The sequence below is a fragment of the Netta rufina genome, assembly GCF_964035555.1.
Source record: "Netta rufina genome assembly, chromosome: 28".
NCBI classification, from domain to species: Eukaryota; Metazoa; Chordata; class Aves; order Anseriformes; family Anatidae; genus Netta; species Netta rufina.
The window spans coordinates 3,252,160-3,276,135 of record NC_140152.1 but is presented as its reverse complement, the minus strand read 5'-3'; the positions used below and the strand labels follow the sequence as shown (position 1 = coordinate 3,276,135).

Here is a 23,976-nt window from a genome sequence, read left to right as displayed (position 1 = left end):
TCTCGCCCCAGTGGAATCAACTTGGAATTGGAATGGGAGAGGGAGAAGGCAGAGGCGGCTGCACGGACAGCGCAGGGGCAGGGACGGACCACCTTTTGGGAGGGGAGGACAGGTGTAATCTAAGCTTCACTAATAACGTAGAGGCTGCACATTATTTTGGCACCCTTTCCCCTACCCCTCCTCATTTTGGAGCAAGACGGAATGACTCCTGTCTCACCAAAATGGCCAATAATGTCCGCCTTCTCACCTCATTTGGAGCAGCAGCTTGCTGAGTGTCAAAATGTTTAATACCATTTGGTTTTGTTTGGTGCTTTCAACCAGTCACTTCACTTTCTTTTTCTTTTTTTTTTTTTGTTCCTTTTCCAATTGATTTATTCCTTAAGATATGAAGTATGTTTCTCTTTTGGTTGGTTTTCGATGTGAATCGGGGTTTGAAGTGATGGGTTCTTGTCCAGGACATTCTCCTTTCCCCACTTGTCCTCCAACGTTTTTCTCCCTGAGCTAATCTGGAAAGGGCTTAAAAAGTGGAACCGGTGGGTTTCCCCAGCACAAGCTGGTCGCTTGGTCCTCAGATTTCTTTCGCTAGCAGCATCCTGGGAACACATTTTAAGGATGGATTCTGGTGTTGCAAAAGTCAACCCTGGATCTCCCAGTGTCTCTTCCGATCAGGTCTGTAAATCTGTCCCTTGCCAAATGTGTCTCACCTTGTGGACCCCAGCTGTCTTTACAACCGAGTGGTGTGGGGGGGAACCTTAGTGATGTTCATTTGTTCCTTTTCGCTGGAAAGAATAATGCACCAAAAATGCCACTCACAGAACACAAGCTGGGTTACCCTCTGCAGCCATGAGCAGCAACAAAACCAATTGGCTTTGCGAGTGAAAAGTTCTGGATCTGTTCAGTTTCTCATGTAAGTTAAGCAGAATTTGGGGTGCAGCTTTGCCTCTGTGAAATATTTACCCAACGATATAAATATAAATAATCCTTACCCAACAATATAAAACAAGAAACTAACTGGGCTTAAGAAATCTTTCCGTGCCTTTGAAATGGCTTCTCTGCGCTGCAGTAATTTGACCTGCATCACAAATGTCCTGCTCCAGTCCTAAAGCCTGCTTCTGTCAGTAATGAGCTGTATCCTTGTTTGAAAAAAGCTCCTGAGAGTTTTTTGGCCAGTGAAAACGTGTCTTTGTGTGTGCCTGCTTGTGTGTGTATATCAGGAGATGTTGCACATGCACATGGAGCATGCACGTCTGTATGCATGCAAGGTTGGCTTTGGAAAACAGTTGGGACAAAGCTGTCATGGAAACCAAACATCCCTGAAGCTCAGGGCTAAGCTGCTCCTTGCAACCAGTGGCAGCTGGAGGCCTTTCCTGGCTGCACCCTCAGCACCCGAAGGGACAGGAGAGAAGCAGATGGAGGTGTCAGTGACTTGCAGCCTTTGCATTGTGTTGTCACTGGAGGTGTTTTCAGCCTGAATTCTGCACCATGGCAGACTGCCTTGAGAAACACGAGGAATCTGCCTTGCAGCTCCTGTAGGGTGGTAAAGGAATATGAGTTTAAAAAACAAAACAAACAAAAAAAAAAAAGGCCAAATCTCTGGAAGAGGAAAGATCTGCCCTGCTCTAGAAATGGGATGTTCCTGCCTGAGAGAGAGCTCAGTGCTGGGAAAGAGATCAGACATGTAAGAAATTGCTAAGAGCATCAGAGAAGTGGTCTGTAAAGTGGAGCCCTGGCTGCCCCACCACACCTTCTCCTTTCCAGAGAGGGCAGGTCTTCCTCGTACCTCCCCAGGCTCTTCAATTTGCTGGATGGCAAAATAAAAGGATTCACTTCTCTGCATTTTTCGATGGAAAAAATCACTTTTTCAGCTGCTGTGCTCGAAACACAGCTGGAGCCAGAGCTGAAATCGTTCTTGATTCAATCTCTAGCTGCTCTTCGAGCTTGCTTCCCACCACTGCTCTCTTCCTAGGCTCTGACCTAAATGCTGACCCAGAGATTCTCAGCTTGAGCAATCTCATGTCAACAGTCAAATCAGAGCGGTATGGCAATTAAAATAAACAGCGACATGGTTCCTGGTATCCAGAGACAAGCCCTACAACTATTTCCTGGTACAGAAACTGCTGTTGTCGCAGCCCTGAGCCCTGGCAGGGATGTATCGAGGGACTCGCTGAGATCTCCAACCCCAGCTAGCGCTGGAGTTATTTTCACCTCCTTAGACCAGCGTGTGGATGTCTGTGTATCTGTGCACACAGCAGTGTGTAGCTTTTTTTGAACCAGGATGCACGACAGAAAAGCTGCTGCCCCTTTTGTCCTCGCATCAGCCCGCCACTACCCCTGCCCCAAATCCTTAAATCCTCCCCTTTTTCCCAGAAACACGCCGTGTCTTCAGCTGGCACCCAGATGTTCCGGCTGCTTCCTTTTAGTTGAGTGTGAAAACCACCATTAAACCAGCGGAGCGGTTACGCTGCCCTAAAATCCCACAGAGCTGACCTAAAACCCTAAGACCTGGGTGCAGCGAGGTCGGGGGGGGGAGAACTTCTTCCCTGCTTCCCTCTGGACATGGGCGTGCAGAGGAGGCCGGCTCCTGGCCGGGCTTCATGGTCCTGAGCTTGTGTTTTGTGAGTGGCTCTTCCCCATCCCTGCCCCAGCCACGCAGACGGCAGCAGGCTGTTCCCTTCAGGCTCCGATTCTCAGCACTCCGCCATCCATCGAATGATGCTTTTCAGTTATTAAATTCTGGTTTGTTCTTCTTTTTTTTTTTTTTTTTTTTTTTTTTTTCCTTTTCCCCGTTCTCTTTCAGTTCGGTTTCATTTCTTTGCGATTAGCCTCGGTTTGAATTAATTGTCTTGTTCTGTTTCCATGACAACTCGGTGTTTGCATCCCACCTGCCGTTGTTTGTTGCTGTCGATGCTGTTTGCTGACCGGACCTTGTCCGGCCTACGTCTCCCCATTCCTCCTCACCTCTTCCCACCCTGCCTCTCCTCTCCAGAAGGTTACACTCAGAAGGAGCCATCCCCCCCCGATCTGTCTGCATGGTGACCCCCACTCGTTTCTTTTCGAGTTCTCTCCATCTTGTCTCAGACTGTGACCGGGGTGGTCTTCGCCTGGCTCCATTTTCTGAAACCTCCCGTAGCAGACAGGGGAAGGAATGGGGCAGGCCACAGGGCCGTGCCCTCGGGCCCAGGGCTACCGATCTCCATCAGGGGATGACAGCAGGGAGCAAGGAGCACGTTGCCTGCCCTCGTGAGCCAGTGCTGGTGCCAGAGGTTGTGCAGACACCGCGGTGCTCCCCTCACACCTTTCTTTAAGCAGAAAGTCATTTTTTAGTGATAGGTGCAGGTGAGTTTGTAGGCTGGCCCTCCACACCCCAAGACCTTTCCTCAGTACACCACAGGTGAGGACGTGCTGTCCGTTCTCCTCACAAAGCTGTGCGTGTGGGATGTCTCCTCTGACCCCTCTGAGCTCCTACGGCCCCAAATCCTCTCCTCCTTCCCTGTAACAGTGCATAGAAGGATCCTGCAGCATGCTGGTGAGAGGACACCTTTCCGTGAAGATATCTCCCTGTCAGTGTGTGGGAGGAAGCAGAGGCCATATTTGGCTCTTTGTTTAACAAAACGCCACTAAATGGAAAACAGCCACTATCTCTCCTGGCAGCGCCCTTCCCATCTGAAAAGATCCATAATGTTGAGCGGCAGCCAGGGGAATGGGCTGGAAGATAAATACCAGAAAAAAAAAAAAAAAAAAAAAAAAAACGAGGACATCAATTCCAAGGGACATCTGAAGGCACGAGAACTTGGGAAAAGAGATTGCAGGCTTAGCTCTGGTGTCCTTTGCTTTGCTATTGCATGGATGTGACCACTGCTGGTTTAGAGAGGTCATTCAGAGGGTTACCTGGAAGAGGACATCAGGGAAGGATATTTCTCAGGCCCCCATCACCCCAAACTCTCCCATCCCCTTGCTCACCCTTCCCAAGGGGTGTTTATTGCATGGGATACAGCTCAGAAGCTGGGGGGATTCCCACCTTCCTTTTTTTCCTGGTGCTGCTGCTGTGCCTGTAGCTTGCTGGGGTCTAAATCCTTTTGTCCCTGCTTACAGGATGGGACCTTGCCTTCAGCTCCCTCCCTAGGGCCTCTCTCAGGCACCTTCTTTTCTCCTTTGCCCATTGTCCTGCTTTCACCCCTGAGGAAGAGCACCCACCTCGACTATCCAAGCAGCCCAGTTAGTTCAGAAAATGGAGCCAAGGAAACCACCCCCTTCCCTTTGCGTCCATGTTCTTATTGTGTAAGGTCTGGAAGCTGCATCCACCTCTCTGCTAAGGAGATGCACAGAACATGTCACTGTTTTCTCAACGTTAAAGTTTCATTACCTTGTTTTTCTTATTAATTCTATTCTATTTATTATTCCGCCAGGGCTGAGATGTGACAATGTGAGCCACCACATTGGGTCACATCAGCTAGAAAAAGTATGCAGCATTAAAGTGGGTTTCCCCCTCCCCTCCCTCTCTTTCTCTCTCTTCTTTCTCCCTTCCCCTCCTTGTTCTCCTTCTCCTCGTCTTCCTTTCTTTCTCTGTTGCTCTCTCTCTATTCAGTTTCCATGTGGGCATTTGCTAGCCGCCCATAAATTATATTTCTCTGCATTCTCCTCTCTCTCTCTTTCTCTTTCTATCTTTTTCTCTGTCTCTTTTTTACCTATTTTGCATGATGTTTGTGACTCTGAGAGCTGCATCTATCAATGGAACCGTGTCAGATCTTAAAGAGGCTTCGTTAGGGTTTCTATACCCGAAAACCACAAAAATTTCATTAGAGTTTCTCATCTTTTCCACACTCTGTCTCGCTCCAGGGGGACTGCATCCCCCTGGACGGTTCTCACACGCAGACACCAACTAAATTCTGTCCCGCTCCGGGGACTCCCTCTCCCCCCTTTTTTTTTATTTTTTGCCTCGCTGCTTTTCAAGTGGTGTCTCTCCGGCATCTGGGGATGTGATACTTCTCTCTTGGTTGGATTCTCTGGGTCGCAACAAGATTTGGGCCTTCCTAACAAGGCAAAATCTTGAGAAGTTTCCACCTCCGTGCCCGCCTTCTCCTCGCCACCACCCCGCGGCTGCGGCATCCCTCGCCCCCCGTCGGGCACGGAGCCGGCCCCTCTCTGGGGACAGGGGCAGCCCCTGGGGTGTCTCCGAGCCATGGTGGTGGAGGAGCCGATTTATTCGGCTGTGGGAGAAGGTGACAGGGGAGGATGAGCTGGACCCCACTGGAAAAGGGGAGGAGCGGGCTTCCCGGGGCGCGGAGCGGGGAGCTGGGGGCCCCAGCGGCTGTGGAGGAGATTTTCGACGCTCGCCAGGCCAGCTCTTGCCAGTAAAGATGAGAAATTGCTAATAAATTTTTGTGTCTTTATCTGTGCTGTGATGGGTCTAATCTTGATCAATGGAACCCTGTTGCTATGAAATATCGCTTTTATGTCTATATTCTATATATTGTTTGTGAAGTACAAATTTATTTGAAGTTTAATTTTTTTGGTTTTTGGTTTTTGATTTTTTAGTTTCTTTGATTTTTTGTTTTGTTTTTAATGAAGGAAGAAAATAAATGATGACAAACCCCATCTGTATTTAAATTATCTTTTACTCTTTTTTCTTTTTCTCCCTTTTCTTCTTTTTCTTTTCTTTTCTTTCTTTCTTTTTTTTGTTTTGTTTTGTTTTATTTCTTTGTTTCGTTTTTTTGTTCTGTTTTGTTTTTTTGTTACCTCTGTGCGTCTCGTCCACAGTTCGCCGCGTGGCCCCTCGCTTCTCCATCTTGCCCGTCAGCCACGAAATCATGCCCGGCGGCAACGTCAACATCACCTGCGTGGCCGTGGGTTCGCCCATGCCATACGTCAAGTGGATGCAGGGAGCGGAGGACCTGACGCCCGAAGATGACATGCCCGTGGGCCGTAATGTCTTGGAGCTCACGGATGTCAAGGACTCAGCCAACTACACGTGTGTGGCCATGTCCAGTCTGGGAGTCATAGAAGCCGTTGCTCAGATCACGGTGAAATGTAAGGGAGTGTGAGCACAGCTGCGTGAGCGAGTGCGTGGGTTCCCCGACGATGCATGCTTGTAGGAGCGTGCATGCACAAGTGCGTGAGCTGCTGCACGGGTGCACAGACGTGCAAGGCACGTGTTGGGTGCATGGTCTTCACGGAGCGTCTGAGCACGTGTGCAAAGAGCTGTGGGCACGTGTCGTGTTCGTGCATGTGAGCATTTGTGGATCCGTGGTGGTGCCTGTAAGCCTTCGCCAGTGCATGAGTGCGTGGCTGCGCGTGTGTGAGTTGTGTCCTGCCCGTGGCTTTGTGTGCCTGCATGGGGCGAGCCCGTGACTGAGCTGCACGTGGTGAATGTGGGGACGTGGTTAGGCATGAAGCACGCTTGTCGTGCATGGGTGTGTGTGCACGTGAGTCGGCAACGTGGCTGTATGGGCATGAGGGTGCCTGACTGCATGTACGTACGTCCGTGGTGGTACAAGCCCGTATGTATATGCGTATGTGAGCATGAGCAGGAAGACAAACCTGTGCACCGTGCGTGCCACGTGCTGGGATCTGTGCATGCGTCTGTGGGGATCCCGTGCCCAAAGGAATCCCCAGAGAATGGGATGCTGGTGGCTTGAGGTCTTTCCTTTGCTTCAGGACAACTGGGCTGGCTGTCATGAAGAAAACTGGTTTAAAGCCCTGCATGCTTGTTTCTGTCCTGGGACATGGGGCTGGCTGGGCAGTTTGCAAGGAGCCTTGGATGGCTTGAAGCCTGCATGCCATCCTGTTCCGAGGTTAGAGATTCAGCCAAGGCCCTGAGGATCTCTGACATGTGTGCCCTTGCAGTAGAACCTAGATCCAGCATCTTAGTGGCCGTTGTTGCCTCAGCAAGAGGGGGAATATCCCCAGCTTCCAGCTAGCAATTTCCAGGAGGAGCACGGGTGCAATCTTCAATCTATTCTGTCCTCAGCAGGGGAGTATTAAAACCCAAGCGGGATGCCCCTGTGGTTGGGTGAGTGTAGAGCTCGTTGTATGAGCTGGTGTCTGCTCTGAGTGATGGCATTGCCCACGAGGGATCTGGGGGAGATGGGGTGGGAGAGGACTCGGAGGGGAGGGGGAGAGGAGGAGAAACACCTTGGAGAAGGGGAGTGATGAAGAGAAACCATCCGATCTGTGTCAGTGCATCTGACTAAGGGAGATTTCACCGTAGAAGTGAGTAGGTAGGCACTGGTGGATCTTGACGTGACACCGAGCCTGTGCTTTTCACAGGAATTGGGCTTACATGCTAGTGAAAGGATGCCCACGGCTGGGCTGAAGTGCTGTTTATTCTCCTGTTTTCTTCCTTCCCTTTTTTCCATCTTACACTATTCATTTAAAAGGCTGATAGATACATTGCTTCTGCTTCCAATTGTCCTCAGGTGTGGAACCTTGCCCTGCCGGTACCTTCTGCCTTTTGTCATTTTATTTCACTGCTATTTCCCCTTTTGTTCCTGTCTGTAAGCATCTGCAATATTCCCCAGTCAGAAGATGAAATGAGAAGTTAGAGCTCTAAGGCTGCTCAAGCCTGGAGAAGATGAGATTGGAAAGGGTCTAAAACACGTAGTGAGGAAAAGGTTAAAGGTTTCCAGCATTCAGCATGCAGTCTCCAGCAAGTTTGTCTTTTGGATGAGTGACAGGAGATGGACGTTAACACATTTGTGGATTGAGGTGAAGTACTGCATGTATTTATGGCTTTCTAGTTCTGGAGAGTACAGTCCATGCTGTACTGCTACCTGCACGCTAGACGTGGAGAAATTCAGCAGTGCCAGAGCCGGGCAGCCGCTGCTTCAGAAGATCTGATGATGTGCTCTGAAAGAGCTCTTGCAAAACCGCCTTTCCTTGCTGCCCTGTGAGCCAGCGGATGTTCAGCTGAAGTCTGTGCTAATGATTCCAGATGTTTAGCTGAGCACTTCCCTTTTGATGGAGCAGTTTAAGGAGGATAATAGAGTGTATAACTAGGTTCATAATATTTCAGCGGCACTTTACTGAACTGCCGCTCTGTGATTGGTACTGTGCCTCTGGCTCCTGCAGCCCTAACTAGCTCAATTAGGCACCACTTCAACATACCTTTTTTTTTTCTTTTTTCCTTTTTTTTTTTTTTAACGTCTGTTCTTCCTAATTCTCAGCACTCCCCAAGGCTCCTGGGACACCAGTGGTGACAGAGACGACGGCAACAAGTATCACCATCACCTGGGACTCTGGAAATCCAGACCCCGTGTCCTACTATGTCATTGAATACAAGTCTAAAAGCCAGGATGGACCCTATCAGATCAAAGAGGACATCACCACCACGCGCTACAGCATTGGGGGGCTCAGCCCCAACTCTGAGTACGAGATCTGGGTCTCTGCAGTCAACAGCATTGGGCAGGGGCCTCCCAGCGAGTCCGTGGTCACTCGCACAGGGGAACAAGCTCCTGCCAGTGCCCCCCGTAACGTGCAGGGACGAATGCTGAGCAGCACCACCATGATCATCCAGTGGGAGGAACCAGTGGAGCCCAACGGGCAGATCCGTGGCTATCGTGTGTATTACACCATGGAGCCTGATCAGCCTGTCAGCAACTGGCAGAAGCACAACGTGGATGACAGCCTCCTGACCACAGTGGGCAGCCTCCTGGAGGACGAAACCTACACGGTTCGGGTCCTGGCCTTCACCTCGGTGGGAGATGGGCCTCTTTCGGACCCCATCCAGGTTAAGACACAACAAGGAGGTGAGCAGCTGTGTCGCTAACCTTGGAGGCACTGGGCTGCAGGAGGGAGAGGTGGTGGCTTAGTCCGTTATCCAGCTGGGGCCTCTGTGTCACCAGAACAATTTTTTCTTTATTGGTTCAATTCGGTTAAAATAGAAGTAACTTCCTAGGAGGAAGTTTGGTCCAGCAGCTGGAGCCCAAAGGCTTGGCACATGATTTTCATTCTGTCTTTGCTCACAAAGGTTGTTGCTTAAATGGGTAGGGCAAGAAATTGTGCAAGGAGAACCCTTTTTTTGCTGTTCGATGCTTCAGAGCGAGATATCTTCATGTTTCCAGTTTCTAAATGTCTTTGAAATAGACCTGAAAACGCTCACTGCCCAGGGAGTGGCGAAGCCGAACTCTTTTAAAACACCCAGAAACTGCTTTCTCAAAGCTGAGTGACAATGGGCTTAATTTTGTCTTTTTCAAAAAGCAAAATAAAACAAAGCTACTGTTGTCACAGCAGATAAGTTTAGCTGAGAATAAAAGGTTTTATCACGTTGTCTCCCAGCATTGCTTTTGGGTGCTCTGCTCACAGGAGCGGGGTGCTGGTGAGGAAGCCCTGCCTTCCTCAGGAGCCTGCTGCTTCCTGAATCCCCCTAACGCTGGGGAAGGGACATGTCCTACACTGCCAAGAAAGAGGCAAATGGTCCAGTAGGATTCTTCCCCCTTCAGCAGCACTGGACCTTCCCTAGCCCTGCAGTGGTATCTAACCCAGCACTGCCTTAAAGGAAGGGCTTCCCCACTCTGCAGTGTGGCATTTTGCTGATGACATGCTCTTCACACACAGGCTTTGAGGAAAACTGGGTGGGGTTCTTCTAATAAGCCAAGTTAACGTGGTTCCTCCTGTCTCTCGTCTCACCTCCTCTGCCCTGTCCTGCCCTGTGGGCTCCTTCTCTGCATCAGTTCCTGGGCAGCCGATGAACTTCCGAGCTGAAGCCAAGACGGAGACGAGCATCGTGTTGTCGTGGAGCCCTCCCCGCCAGGAGATCATAGTGAAGTATGAGCTCCTCTATAAGGAAGGAGACCACAGCAGGGAGGTGAGTCTGGAGAGGAGCAGCGCAAAGGGTTGGGGCCCTGAGGACCATCCCATCCCGGCCCTCTGTTTCTTGAGCTGGCTGAGAGAGGGGAGTGTAGGGCAGGTGTCTCAGGGCAGGGCTCGCCTCTGCTCCTTTTTGTTTGTTTTTATTTTTTTTCTTCCCCCTCGCCCATCTCAGGTGCTGAGGAACTTCGAGCCAACGACCTCCTTCACTGTGGAAGGCCTGAAGCCCAACACTGAGTATGTCTTCCGCCTGGCCGCCCGCTCGGCTCTGGGCCTGGGGGCCTTCACCCCGGAGGTCAGAGAGCGCACCTTGCAGTCTAGTAGGTGTCTCTCCTTTTCGCACCCTTCTCTGAGGGGAAGACAGTCAGGGAGCCAGAGATGGTGGGCACAGGGGTACGGAGCTGTGGGGCAGATGGTCGCGGTGCCGCGGGGGTTCACACATCTGGGGTTGCTCTGCGGGGAGGTGGGCAGTGCGGGGCATCTCTGGGACCTGGCGCCTTCCCCCTTTACACCCAGATAGTTGAGATGTGGTGGAAGAGTGGGGCCGCTGCATGCTTTGTGGGGTTACGTAGGTTAGCAGTGACCACTTGGTGTGGGGTGGCGGGCAACAAAGGTGTTACGGGTGGGCTGAGCTGGCCCTTGGTGCTGAGCATGCTCAGGGAGGACAGCAGCCCAGCGGCGTGTGGCAGTGTGGCCGTCCACCAGCAGACCCTGAGCAGCAGCTGCCTGGAAGGGGGGCACAAGCAATGGAGCAGGGAGACGGTGGGGGACTTGGGAGGAAGAGGAGAAGGGGAGGGGATGAATCGAACCTTCAGTTCTTTCGCCAGCCTTGGGGAGAGCAGTCCTCGTGCTGGTTTTCCATGAGTGACTTGGTAGCCACTGGGAAGAGGGCCTGCTGTCCCAGCAAGTGCTGGGAACGGGCCCGCTTGGGCTGCAGCAGAGTGGGAGAGAGGAGTCATGCGGAGGCTGTGGGGGGATATTAATGACACCAGGATGGAGCGTATGCAACCAAAATGTGCTGGTTTTAGTTTAATGGATTGTCTCCCTTCGCTGTTGCCCTGGGGACAATAACCCTGGATGGCAATATTTCAACCTGGGCTTTTCACAGATCTTTGCTTTTAAATGAGGTGTTTTTTCACTGCATGAGTGGCTGTGGCAGCTGTTCTTTGTGTTTTCTGTCTCCTCTCATCTCTACTAAATCACTCCGCTGCAGTTTGGAGTAGCCGGGAGCAGAACTAACTCAGAAATGGCTCTGGTCACCAGTGTGAGGAGAGAGAGTGCCTGCTCCCAGCTCTCAGAGCCCTTACCAAGGGGGAGCAGCGGGCTCCCAGCTGGGCACCTGCCCCATCTTGCCGTTCAGTTCTCACTTCTGCTGTCTCTCTCTCTCTCTCTCTCTCTCTCTCTCTTCTTTTCCCCATCTCTCTCCTTCTCTTTCTCCCTGCCCCCTGGGAGTGGGAGGAAAGGGGAATCTCCTCCTGCATAGGCAGAATTCCTTACAGGGGCTTTCTCGGGCCTCCAGTCCATTCAAAGATATTTTGTTTTCTTCTTTCTTTCAAATGTTTTTCCCCTTTTTTTCCTTTTTTTTTTTTTTTCCTTTTTCTCATGCTCTCTATATGTATCGAAAGAAAATCCTTTCCTGACTTTGCTGCGAATCCACTGGTTCTGATCCCAGTCTGGTGCTGTCACACGGACCATCACTGTGGGGTGGGGGAAAATGGACTGAAAGGACCTGAACAACAATTGTCAACCTTACCCACACTCTGCTTCTGTTCTGCGAGGGGTTTCCCTCCTTGAGATCTGTGGGGAAGGGGGGAACAGAGGGGCTCGGATTTGTGCTTTCTGGTTTGATAAAAACAGGCTGGAAGGATGGCTGTGGGCGCTGCTGACAGCAGGGCTTAGTGACATCGAATATTTTTCCCTCAAGGATGAAGAGAAGGGGGTCCGGGAAAGGGGAAAGCTTTGGGTCTTTTTCTAACTTGGCACCTGCCCAGAATGAGGCCTGCTTTATTTCTCTGTAGCTCAGCTTTCATAGGGATAGTTTCATTAATTTAATGCTCTTAAGAACATCAGCTGGGAGCTGTCAGTGTCCTGTAACATGGTGAAACATTTTTTCCTGGCTGGCTGTTGGAGGAACGAGTCAATTCTCCCTGGTCCAGGCGACATCCTTCGGCTCACAGACCTTCTGGCTCGAGACAGGCTTTTGTGTCTTCCCTCTGCAGCTCCTTTTCCGTTCAGCTCTTCCTTGGCCCGCTCCATGGCTCTTCTTTCTCTTCTCTCTTCTGTCTGCCTGCCCGCCTGCATGCCCTCACAGCCCGATGAAACCCGCTCCCTGCTCTCTGTCTGTCTGTCTCTCGCTGGGCGGTTTCACACCACGATGGCATCTTGTCTCTGCAACAGCAAAGCCTCCCTCATCCTCCGGCAGCCTGCTGGTGCATTCGGTGCTCTTCCCCTCCTCGCTCAGCTGGCAAGCATGTGCCTGCATGCCGCAGCCCTCCCTGCACTGCCCACCTTTCTGCACAACACCCACCACCTCCCTGTCAGGGTGGCTCCTCCCGAGCATCATAACCAAAGTAAAATCCATTAAACTAAAGGTAAAGTATATTTTTCTTCTTGAAGTAGCTGGGTTTTAACTCTTCAAGTACCAGAGACGTAGATTGTAAAGGTAACAGATGGTTGGAGGAAGATGTTTTGCCCTTTCTAACTAGCCACGACCTTCCCAGGGCTCCTTGGCAACTCTCCTACTAAAAATTTTGGAGTGCAAAGTACGTCTCAAGGGACAGGGGTGGCAGGGTGGGTGCTGTGAGGCTGCATGTGCAGGTGTAAAGGAACCACGAGGATTTCTTAGCCCTCTGTTCCTTCCTAAGAAAGGATGTTTCCCCTACCCATTAGCTCTGCTCCCCTTCCCCCTTCCTCACAGTGTATGGAGTGAAAAAAAAAAAAAAAATCTTATACAAAGTCTATGGTACCTAAAGGGTTAAAAAACATTGTATTGTACAAGGTCAGTAAGGGTCATTCTTGTGGCTTGGACAGTCAACTTTAAAGCATGTAAAAGATGCAGTTCAGGTGAGTACTGGCTGGTCTCAAGCAGATTCACAAATACAGTCCACCCTGTCGCTGCAGGCTCACGCACACGGGCGTGGATCTGCACACACTCGTGTACATCCCGGAGCCCGTGGGAGGGTGGGGAAGGGTTCCCAAAGAGCCGCCTGCATGATAAAACCAGAAACCAGCAGACAAAGATGACGAGCTGCCTCCGGGGGCTCCCGCCTGTGCTGTGGCTCCCTTTCCAGCAAAGGAGTTTGGTGCGGAGGTGAACTCACAGCCTCCGCTTTGGGCTGCGGCGCTTTCCGTCCTGCATTCAGCTCCCACCTTCTCGATTCCATCCCCACGCACGCACGCACGTGGCCAGGGTGACGCAGGTTGGGCTGGATTGTGAAGGAACCTCACAGTGCCATGAACTCCCCCGATGCGTCTCCAGTATGGCCAGCCAGCACTTGGTGGCTGTTTTCATCCAGGTGCTGTAGTCGATGAGCGTGATGGGGAGGGGGCCCAGGTGGGATCTGGGCCTTCTCCCCCATCACCCACCCACCCTGCCTTTTTGACCAGAGAAAGTGCAAACGACCCCAAATGGAGGCCTCACTCCAGGGCCTCTCTGTAGGTCCCTGTGCTGGAGCGTAGAGGGTGAGTGAGCAAGCGAGCGTGACCACGCGCAGCAGCTGCCAGTGCAAACAGTGAACCCAAGTGCCAGCTGGAGCTCCGGCTCTGCTTACTGGGGCTTTCATAATGAGTTTCAGGATGGAAAGGGTAGGTCGGGTCAGACCCTCTCTGCAGTGGGTTTCTCAGCCATGTGGCGTTGGCTGGACTGCTAAGCAGGAAAGGTAGCTTTTAATACAGCAACCCCTGGCGGGGGAGAAAAAAAAAGGAGCAAACCTGATTGCAAAATACTCCGAAAAAAATAATGGAGTGTCATGGCAGGTACTGGAAGAGGGTTGAGGCTTTTTCCTCCATGCCCTAAAAGAGACTTGAGTTGCTTCAGGGGTGTGAGAAGGAGCAGTGTGCCTCGGTTCTGGAGATGTGGGTACTGCATCAATCAGCAGAGGGAGAGAGCTGCAGGCGTAAGGCAAAAAACGTCAGTGGGAATCTGCCACCCTGCTCTCTGCCCTCTGCACAGGTAGCTGAGCGAAAGAGAATGGATTAGAGACCTGAATTACCATTCCTGTGATACCTAGGGTTCTGCTGGCAGGGGGAGAGTAACTCAGCCGGGGGGGCAGCAGCAGGGCAGGGCAGCACCTTAAAAGCCAGCCATGTGCAGAAACCCACCAGGAGCTTGGTCTGGCCTCGTAGCTCAGTTTCTCTTGTTCTCTCGTAAGAAAGTCTTATAAGTTAGCAGTTGAAGCGTGGAAGGTAGGTAAACAGACTGGGAATGTTCTGAAAGGAGTCACTTTTTATATCAGTATTATTTTATTATTATGATTTCCTTTCTGATTTTGTTGTTGTTGTTTTATATTATTGGTTTGATTTATGTTTTCTTTTCAAGTTTTGTTGCTTTTGATTTGGTTTGTTTGACATATTTTGTATTATTTTGCGGGGCTAGCCATCAGCAGCTGATTGTCACCCTCTGTAGTGATACGTGTAAGGGTTTTGTTCTCTCAATTGAAATACAGCCCAATAATAATAATTAAGCATGAAAGTAGGAGAACAACACTCAAATTGTCCTACTGGACAGAGTGCTCAGCACTGCAGTGGAAGGAACTGTCTCTCCTCGTTCTGCAAACCCTCTTGTTTCTATTTAGTGGAGGTATATGCGAAGCATGCAGCTTTCACTGCACTGCAAATTGAGAAAAGTGTGACTTGATTTAGCTGAGTCCTCAAGGCAAGTTTGGCCTAAACATCTGTTTGTGACTCAGGGGTAGGAGTAGGACATTTGAAAAAAAAAAAAAAATCATTTCTCAGTAAAAGAGCTTTGTGTTGATTAAAAAGCACCAGAAAAAAATAGAAGTGGTGCAGCATTTATCTACTCCCTTGCTTCTTTCAGATGATGCTTTGGGGGCTTATAAGGACACCCCAGTCTCTGGCAGCATCTGCAGAGAGTTAAAAGCAGCTTTTTTGCAGTTTTACTGTTATTAGGTGCGATTAGGGTTACAGATTTGCATTGAAATTGTATCCCTCTGTGTGCTTACCTGGGCTGATTGGTAATACTTAGTTTTTGAGAGAAATCAGGTATAAGATTTCCCAAAATGACCAGGTTACAGCTGGGGTACAGAAGTGGCAGGCTTTCTGTCCAGGTTTCACCGAGGTCCCAAACCCGTGGCATCTCCAGCCTTCCCAAGGACCTGACCCTTGCAGTTCTGGTGTCTGCGGGCACAACCATGGTGTGTGCCGGTACCTGGTGTGTGACAGTCCGGCTTCCTACTGAGCTGATCTCCCTGAAATTGCCTTGTGCAGCCCAGTAAACACTGAATTGAGCAGAAGTGGGGGCTTGCACCTTCCCCATCTCCTGAAAACCAGCCCTCAGGCAGTTGTTTGCTGCTACCCTGAGAACACGCAGCTGTGTAGGGCCAGATTTCCAAAAGTGTCCTGGGATTTTCATAAACACCCTGAAGTTGTTTGGACAGAGTGAAACAGGAGTCAGGCACACTACCACTTCTGAAAATCCCACGGGGTACCCAAATACCTTGACAAACCTCCTGCCTCACTCCTTTGCAAGACTTTTTACTAAAACTATTCCTGTCTAAATCCTTTCCCTCATCCAGCATTGTGGGCTCTTTGCTTGGCAATATCCTGGACGTCACCGCTATGTTTTTTCACCTCCTTCAGTCTGTGGACAACTAATAACTTACAGCTGGGTATACAGACTCTTAACTTTAAGCCTCCTGGCAAAAGATTTGCTTTTCTTACTTACTTTTCACAGAACCCTGCAAGGAAATTTGAGATCCCAGAGACTGCACTTTGGAAACAAGTGCTTTACCAGCCAGGGCAGGATTTGCCAGACCACTGTAAAACAGGGAGCTGAAGGGAAGGGTTTTTTATAGGGTGAAATCGGGGGCTAAGCTTTGTGGCACACACACTTAGCAGCAGCAGGACCCCTCTTGGCTAGCCCGCTTACTGCTTTAGTCCTTTGCTTTATTACATTTCAGTTTTGATGCCCCACTTCATTTCCGTTGGCTTTTTTTTTTTCTTTTCATTTAAAAAAAAAAAAAAAGACAACAACAAAAAGCTCTCCTCTTTTTTAATTTTATCTTCCTGAACCAAATTTTCGTACGTTTTATTTTAGATTTTTTTGTTATCATTTTCTTTTGTTTTTTCTTTTATCTTTCCCATCTTTTGTTTTCTCCCCCCTCCCTCCCCCCCTTCCCCACCTTCTTCCCTTTCCCTCCTTGAATCTTCCCCCCTCGTAGAACCGTCTGCCCCCCCTCAAGACGTAAAATGCGTCAGCACCAGATCCACCGCCATTCTGGTAAGTTGGCGGCCGCCTCCGGCCGAAAGCCAAAATGGCGTCCTGGCTGGCTACAGCGTCTACTATCGAGCGCTGGACTCTGAGGACACGGAGCTTAAGGAGGTGAATGATATCCCCCCAACCACCAGTCAGATCCTACTGGAGTCCCTGGAGAAGTGGACAGAGTATCGCATCACTGTCGTGGCTCATACGGAGGTGGGGCCGGGCCCGGAGAGCTCGCCGGTTATCGTCCGGACGGATGAAGATGGTAATTGCGCTTTTTCTGGTTTTGTCCTGGGGCCAGTGGTGAATACGTGTCCCCGCGGTGGGCTTCTCCCACGCTGGGGAGGACGCGTTGAGTCCCTGCTCATGGCCGATCTAGGGTGTGAGGGCAAGTCCCGAACGAGGCCTCAGCACAGCCTCCCCCCACCAGGAGGGGTCTGAGATGTGGAGCACTATTTGCTGCCATCTCTCTAAGCTCCTCTGAGGATTGGGGTCTGTAGGGTTGTCCTTCCCCGCTTCAGGGATGGTTTTTCTTATTTCTCGGGGATTTCGTTTCAAGGCCGTGAGCCCTGTCTGCACGCTTGTCCTGAAAAGATTCTCGTACTGACCAAAGACACAGCTGAGGCAGCAAGGAACTGAAATTAGAGAAGAGGAGGAGATTGCTTGCCAGAAATTATTTTAAAGTATTAAAAGACTTCTTCCCACACATTCCTTGTTACTCGCTCCTCTAAAAGTTTCAGTTAGTGGTAGAAAGGAAGAATCTGATCATTTATTTCAAAAACCATTTAATGACAGCATACACCCCAGTTCAGTGATCCAGCTTGGAGACTTGTGCTTGGTGCACAGACACGAATGGTGATGGGCCTTGAACTTTCCTGGTATTTCTACAGTAAAATAAAACCAGGAAAACTGAACGTACGCAGGGAGGGAGAACAGAATACTGTGAGGGTGACGTGGGACCCTCAAATAATATGTCAAATAAATAACAGAAGTCAAATCCAAACTCCAGCTTTCTTCTTCCATCCCAAAGAAAAAAGACTGAAAAAAATAAATCAAACAGGTTTATCCCCAGTGTGGGTCTTGTTTCCCTTACCATCTGCCCAAATCCAAATAGATAATCACCTTACTCAGAGAAATTAAGGTTTTCCTGCAGATGAAGCTGTCCTTTCCTATTATTATCATTTCCAAAAATTCACCCCATATTCCATCCAAAACACCTTTCGGTTTTTGTCCTGAGATTAGGCAGCTGCTCTAACCTCAACCTGCCCAGTCTGAGAGAACAAGGAGCTCCGAGGGCAAGTTCCCTTCCCCATCCTCTCCACCCTAACATCCCAAAGGCATGGCCAGAGTTTTTCTGACTCGTTAGAGGCTTTGCCCTCAGAATTTGATCTGGAATTATATGGGTCCTTCCATCCAAGTGAACTGGAGAAAAAGGAGTCTGTCAGAGAATAACTAGACTGAGAGATGGACCTGTTCACATGCATCCAAATCTCTGAGCCATGCAGATTAGATCTCCCCTAAACTGTTCCCCTGTTTCATTGAATAAAGGCCAATGGCAGATGGTGGGGTGTCCAGTTTGCCGGTTAAGTCTCCCCCTCCTTTCAGAGCTGTAGATTCAGTGTGCATATGCCCCAGAACTGAAGCGACAGGCTCCAGACAGAAACCTCCAAGTGACTCTGGTCCTTTTATTTCCTTCCTGGCAGTGCCCAGCGCACCACCTCGGAAAGTGGAGGTGGAGGTCCTGAACTCAACTGCAATCCAAGTGTTCTGGCGCTCTCCAGTCCAGAACCGCCAGCATGGCCAGATCCGCGGCTACCAGGTCCACTACGTGCGCATGGAGAACGGAGAGGCCAGGGGGCTCCCCCAGATCAAGGACATCATGCTGGCTGACGCCCAGGTAAGGATTCACGTCCTGCTGCAGTTTGTTTCTCTCTCACGGAAGCTTTGAGGGGGTGGGTGCTCCAGCTGCTTTGTCTCATCCCAAGTAACGTATCGCTGGAGAAAGCAGATGAGCATCTTTGTGATAAAGATATATGTTATCTTCCTGCTGTTCATTTGCAGTCCCAGACAATAGCTATTGTGGAAGAGTATGAACTGCTCTCCCAGCTCTGAACTAAATGCCATCCATCCTCCTCTGTCTGGGAAATCTTTTAAGACAGACAAAGGCCACAGTGGAATCTACTAATTTCTCCCACTCTACTTCTTTCTTCATGCTGGCCTGGTAACTTCTGACCTTGTGTGGCTGCTTGCTCAGGGACTTCTTCCTCATGCTGTGTCTCTGTCTTTCCCTTCTTTCCCCTCTTGTATTCTCATGTGCAAAACCTCTCTTGTTCTCTGCCCAGTGGGAAACAGATGACACTGCTGAATACGTAAGTAAAAAAAAAGAAAAAATCCTTCCATCCTGGTTCTGTCCCTTCCCTTCTCCCACTTGCTGTTGTGGTGTGATATTTTCCTTTTCCTTTTTATTTTTTTTTTTAGTTTTACTTTCAGTGCCAGTGTGCCTGTTTTAAAGCCTGATGTTGGTGTTCCCATTCATTGTCCCCACCCTGTTTGCTTTGCTCTGCAGCCCGGTGTGATTGTGTAGTTTGTCAGCACGTGGCAGTCCTGCAGGGTTTTCCCCTCAGCTCTGAAGGAAAGACAAGTCTGCTGCTCCTCCACAGGGGAGCAGGCAGGACACTGAAATTGGGACTACCTTGAACACCTGCTTAAAGATGGGCTGGTCTGCAACTACCTTGCCTTTTGTCTGAAAAACAGTTAGGTTTTAAAGCGTTGGGTATTTAAAGCCTCGTAAATTCCGAGGTATCAGGGTACAAACAAATGCTTTGTGCCCTGAAAGGGCCAAGATTCTTCGATATTTGTTCTGTTCAAAGCCCTGAATCACTGGTGGCCCTTTTACCTTTCAAGTAGACTTAAAAATCAGCTTGGCTGTTTGGCATTTGATACTTCTGTTAAAATGCTAAATGCTTTCAGTGATCTTACAGCTACAAAGCAGTAGGAGAAAGCATTTCCTTCTTGGAATAGCAGGGTCCCAAGGTAATACATCATTAAAATGAATATATGCACGTCTCCTGGAGATTGCCAAGCGCCCTACAAAAGTGAGGGGCCTGTGTTTTACAGAAAGATAAACTGAGTCACATGAAAGGCAAAGTCGCGTGCCTAAAATCTTAATAAAAGTCAGTGGCATGTGTGAAAGCAGGACAGATTTTTGACTTCCAGAAAGCAGACCTGTCTCTCTAGCTAATGGCTTCCAAACGTATTGATCAAAGTCCTGCTGGTTTGAAATACTTCCACTGTTGCTCAGCTCTGGGGGCAATACAAATATTTTCAGGATCAGCAATTTTTTTTTCCCAAGTGCTGCCCTGCAATTTAATATTTAAAGCACTGAGGGATAGTGGAGGGGAAGGCCATAAAACATGCACAAAATTTACATCTCCCCCCTTTCAGAGCCTTGGCGAAAACCCTGCTGCATATGCCCCCATCCTGTTTGATTTAGCACGGGTGTTCCTGTTACAACCCAGCCCTTTGAAGGGCCGAGTACTTCATGGGGAAGGGCTATTCTGGAGGCCAGTCTTGCAACAAAAGCTCGTGGGAGCCAGGTGTGGTGAAGCTGATAGAGGAAGGAGGGTGCTGGGGATTTAGCAGAGAGCTTTAACGTGCAAGCAAAAAATGTCGTCTTGCACTTTGCGTTAAAGCAATCCCTTTAATGTTATTGAAGGCATTAAAAAATATCCCTGAGGAGAGAAGGGAGGGGGGTGGGGGAGAAAAAAATGTAATCTCCTTGAAACCGCTGAGACCTCCACTGAGACGGCACAGTGAAGGGGAACACTTTGAAGAGTGCAGCAGCGTTTTGATGGCTGAAGCAGTTTGTGGTGAGATAGGGAATGTGTGAGAGGTAGATCTGGAAGAGAATACGTTGAGCCAGGGCCTGCAGAGACACGCTGTGTTTACAGAGGGGCTGCTTGCAGCTGGAGCGTGCGTGCTGCTCGCCAAAGGAATGTGGCTCTCACCCTCCTGCCAGTTGCCACATCTGCCTGGTTGCCGCAGAGCGTCTCATGGTTTCAGATTCAGTGAATGTTCCTGCATGCTAGAAAAGACCTGAGACTCCTGCAAGGAGAGATCTACCTGTGTGTGTGTGTGTACGTAATTATTTACACCGTTTTCCTTTGGAATCTCGCAAACAGGAAATGGTCATTGCTGGGCTCCAGCCTGAGACTGCGTATTCCATTACCGTAGCCGCCTACACCATGAAGGGAGATGGTGCTCGCAGCAAACCCAAAGTGGTCACCACTAAGGGTGCAGGTAAGAATATTTTCTTGGCCTGTTGGGATTCACCAGTTTCCTAACACCCTGAAGCCAAGATGCTCCTTTCATCCCACTCTCCTCACAAAGAGGACAGACTTGCAACAAACAACATGCAGCCCCTGAAGAAAAATTATTTCTAGGAAGGCAGAAAACCCTTCATTCCTGGCAGGTAGCCCTCCCTAAATGAAGTAATTTTCTCTTCAGTGCTGCAGAAAGCCCCATACATACAGAAATGCAACAGAGGACAAATTCGGTGCTTGTAATCTTATGTACTGCAAATTCCAGAAGTACCAGAAGTAAGGGAATCCTTGCCCAGTCTGACCTGTATGGTGACACTGGAGAGACTCCAGCTTTGATGGCTGGCACACAGAGGTACCTTGGGGAACAGAAGACCCAGAGGCCTGCTGTCATGGTGTTGACTTGCAAAGAGCTGAAAAGCAGCAGGGAGGCAGTGAAGACTTATACTGCCCAGTCTGCTTTTCTTTTAGTATCATGTCTGAACATCAGTCCCCTCTTTGCCTAGGAGTAGTGCTCAGTAGAGAAGAAAAGTACTGACAGTACTGACCTTTTCTTGCAAGAATTTCTGCAACCTGGGCTCACTCTGCACATGCCATCTAGACTCATTCCTCCCTTTGCCCTATTCTTCATGGCAAAGTGTCTGTCAGCCTCAGTGCAGAGGACACGATGTCAGGCAAGGATGTCTGGGCCTGAAGAAAGAAATGACAAAGGGCAACAAGGCATTCCTTGTTCCTCCACACAGTTGTGCTGCAGGCAGAAAACAGAGGTTGTGTTCCACCTGTCCTCTCAGCATCTGCGCTCCTGTGGTTAGTGCTCTCATAGCTGGACCTTTGCTGTGCAGAAGGGGAAAGGTTTTGTGCCACAGAGTGAGACTGCTGTGCCCACACCCAGATTTGACCCTCCTTCAGCCCAGTTGTTGTTGGCCTGTGGTTATCTTCTCTCACCCCATCACATTGTTGGTCCTGCTGCCAGATGATGGCTTTCTCCCATTGTCATTTCCTTCTGTTGTCTGGTCCCTTCCCACCCCTGGCTGTCTATTCGTTTTCTTAGTTTTGGGGCAGTCATCTTCACCCTTCCTGTAGCAGCTGCACAACTGCCATCATCTCTTCTTCCTAAGAGAAGGTTGTTCTCTGCCTCTGCCTTCAGTCAGAGCAACGCAATTAACCTGGAAAGCTCTGTTCAGGCTCTGGAGGTAGCACAGACACTCAGCTCAGTGCACAGGACAGAGAGGGCTCAGGAGCACTGGCCCGAAACACAGAGCGCTGGAGCAGCAGCTGCCCTCCATGCCCTTGTCTTTTTCTCTGTCCCAACTCACATCTTCATCCCATTATATGTTCTTGTCTTCAGAGAAGGGAATGAGAATTCAGCCTTCCTCTCCCCTCTTGTGTTTCTTGCTTAGTTAAGAGACAGCACGTAAGAGAACAAGGTTGTTTTCCAGGACACGAATGTTACAGCAGGATACATTTAGGTGACAGCATCCAAACTCCTGCCTTCACACCTTGTAGTGTCAGTGTGCTGTCAGAAGCCTTTTCCTTCACTCACTCTCTTCTCCTTCCCCCTCTGGCTTTGCCCATGTTTCTTCTCACTCTGTCTGGTTCTCTCCTCTCGCTTCCTTGTTTTCCTGAGGCTCTCTACCTTCTTCATTTTTCTCTCCTCGAGCCTTTCTCACTCTGCCCTCCCTCCTTCCCTTGTCACTCTCTTGTCAACCTCCCTCATCTCTCCCCATTAGGATTTGCAGTGCAGGTGATCAGTCACAGAGGGATGTTTTCTCCAGCACAGCAGCTATTACCCAAAACCCAATTTCCCCCAACTTGAAATAGCTATTTAAAAAAAAAAAAAAAAAAAAGAAAGAAAGAAAAAAAAAAACTTTCAAATGGCTCTGTAACATTCTTATCTTCTTTGCAGCGTTGAGTCAATATACCTTCTGAGAAGAGAGATTTCTTTCTTTATCATTCAGGGCTAGGGGCTGAATTTAAATACAGTAATACATCCAATTTTCTCCTTTACTGTCCAAACCAATTGCGAAATAAAGCACTTCCCCCTGCTTTCTTCTCACCTTTCTCCAAACAATATTTGTTGTGCAAATGTAATATTTTCAAGCTCAGCTGATTATAGTAACATTTGTGATAAAACCCAAAACATAAAGGTAATGGCATTGTTTTTCTCTGTAATGTGTTTCTTCGGCGTTTCCGATGGAGGCTCTCCCAGAACTGTTCCCTAGGCATTCTTTGGCAGTTTGCAATGAATAAAGCATTTGTTTCAGAGACAAGTCCTCGTCCCTGTGTTCAGATGTCAGTCGCTGCGGGGCGGAGTGCTTTCCCCAGTCTGCCTTTGCCAGGATCCCTGACACACACAGCATCCTTCCCTGCCGGCTCCCTCCCGCTCCCTTTGGTAGCTGCACTCAGCTTTCAGCCTCCCAGCCTGCAGTCAGACTCGTGCTTGCTCCTAAACTCCATTCTCTTTCCTTTTCCCGTTCAACCAGAAGAAACACCAAGGCTCAGAGAAGGAAATTAGATCCCTAATAGTGGAGTGAATGTAAATGACGCGTGAGCTGCTGGAATTAATGCTCTGCTTTCTCCAGCTTCAGAAACCTCTGGGCCTACGCGTGTCATTTAACTGTGGCTGTGGGCTTGCTCTGCAGTCAGGCTGTGCCAAGGCTCATTAGACAGAGGCACTGCTGAGTTCCTGCAATATTCCCCAAACATGGAGCAACTAACTGACAGGATGAGGAGGGAGCTAGCTGAAAACACACCGACACTCGCATGTCCTTTCCCTTCCCTCAGAGGAGAGAAAGCGCATAGTGCAAGCAGCAACTCTTCCTGCCCTCTGCCTTGCACAGATTTTGGGCTCTTGTTCCGACTCTTTGTGTGCTTCCTTCTTTCTGTACCCAACTGGGTGATCAGATGCCTGCCAGACTTGCTTCATCTGGCCTTGTGCCTGCTGCTCAGGACCCGAGGCTGCCCAGACTTCCTTTCCCATCCTTCATTACTTCACCCGCAGCTGCTCTGGCCTTCCCAGCCTGAGCCAATCTGTTCCAGTCTCTTTCTGCATGAGTTGTGCTGTGTGAGGGAGAGAGAGAGGGAGCGGGAGGACAGGAGTCTGGGGAACTCCTACATTAATTCTTCCCTGCCCTGCAAAGCAATCTGCTCAGGTGTTTAGGACAGGAGGCTGGGATTCAGGACCCCTGGGTTTGTTCTTCCCAGCTGTGGTGAAGTATTTGGTCAAGTGATAAGAGAGAAGCAGTGCTCACCTTGCCTTCCTGAGGAAAGGGAGCAAAAATAAATCCAGGAAGAAGTAAGAACATCACAGCTGACACACTGGCAGTGCATCTCATCTCCTAAACTTGACAGAGACCATCTACCCGTAGTGGGTGGGTAGCAGCAGCCTGGTTTCAGGGTGAGACACCGAAGCAG

The 23,976-nt window shown here is 49.6% G+C and overlaps 1 protein-coding gene across 1 annotated transcript in view; it reads left to right on the top strand.

Annotated features, from left to right (window-relative positions):
• Nucleotides 1-23,976, top strand: part of PTPRS (protein tyrosine phosphatase receptor type S) — a 130,152-nt gene that overhangs the window by 76,106 nt on the left and 30,070 nt on the right. Inside the window, exons 7-14 of the mRNA XM_084302573.1 lie at nt 5,758-6,027; nt 8,163-8,744; nt 9,669-9,802; nt 9,980-10,124; nt 16,203-16,508; nt 17,947-18,140; nt 18,586-18,612; nt 20,425-20,542. Coding sequence (XP_084158699.1) covers nt 5,758-6,027; nt 8,163-8,744; nt 9,669-9,802; nt 9,980-10,124; nt 16,203-16,508; nt 17,947-18,140; nt 18,586-18,612; nt 20,425-20,542 — 1,776 coding nt within the window. The remainder of the gene's footprint in view (nt 1-5,757; nt 6,028-8,162; nt 8,745-9,668; nt 9,803-9,979; nt 10,125-16,202; nt 16,509-17,946; nt 18,141-18,585; nt 18,613-20,424; nt 20,543-23,976) is intronic.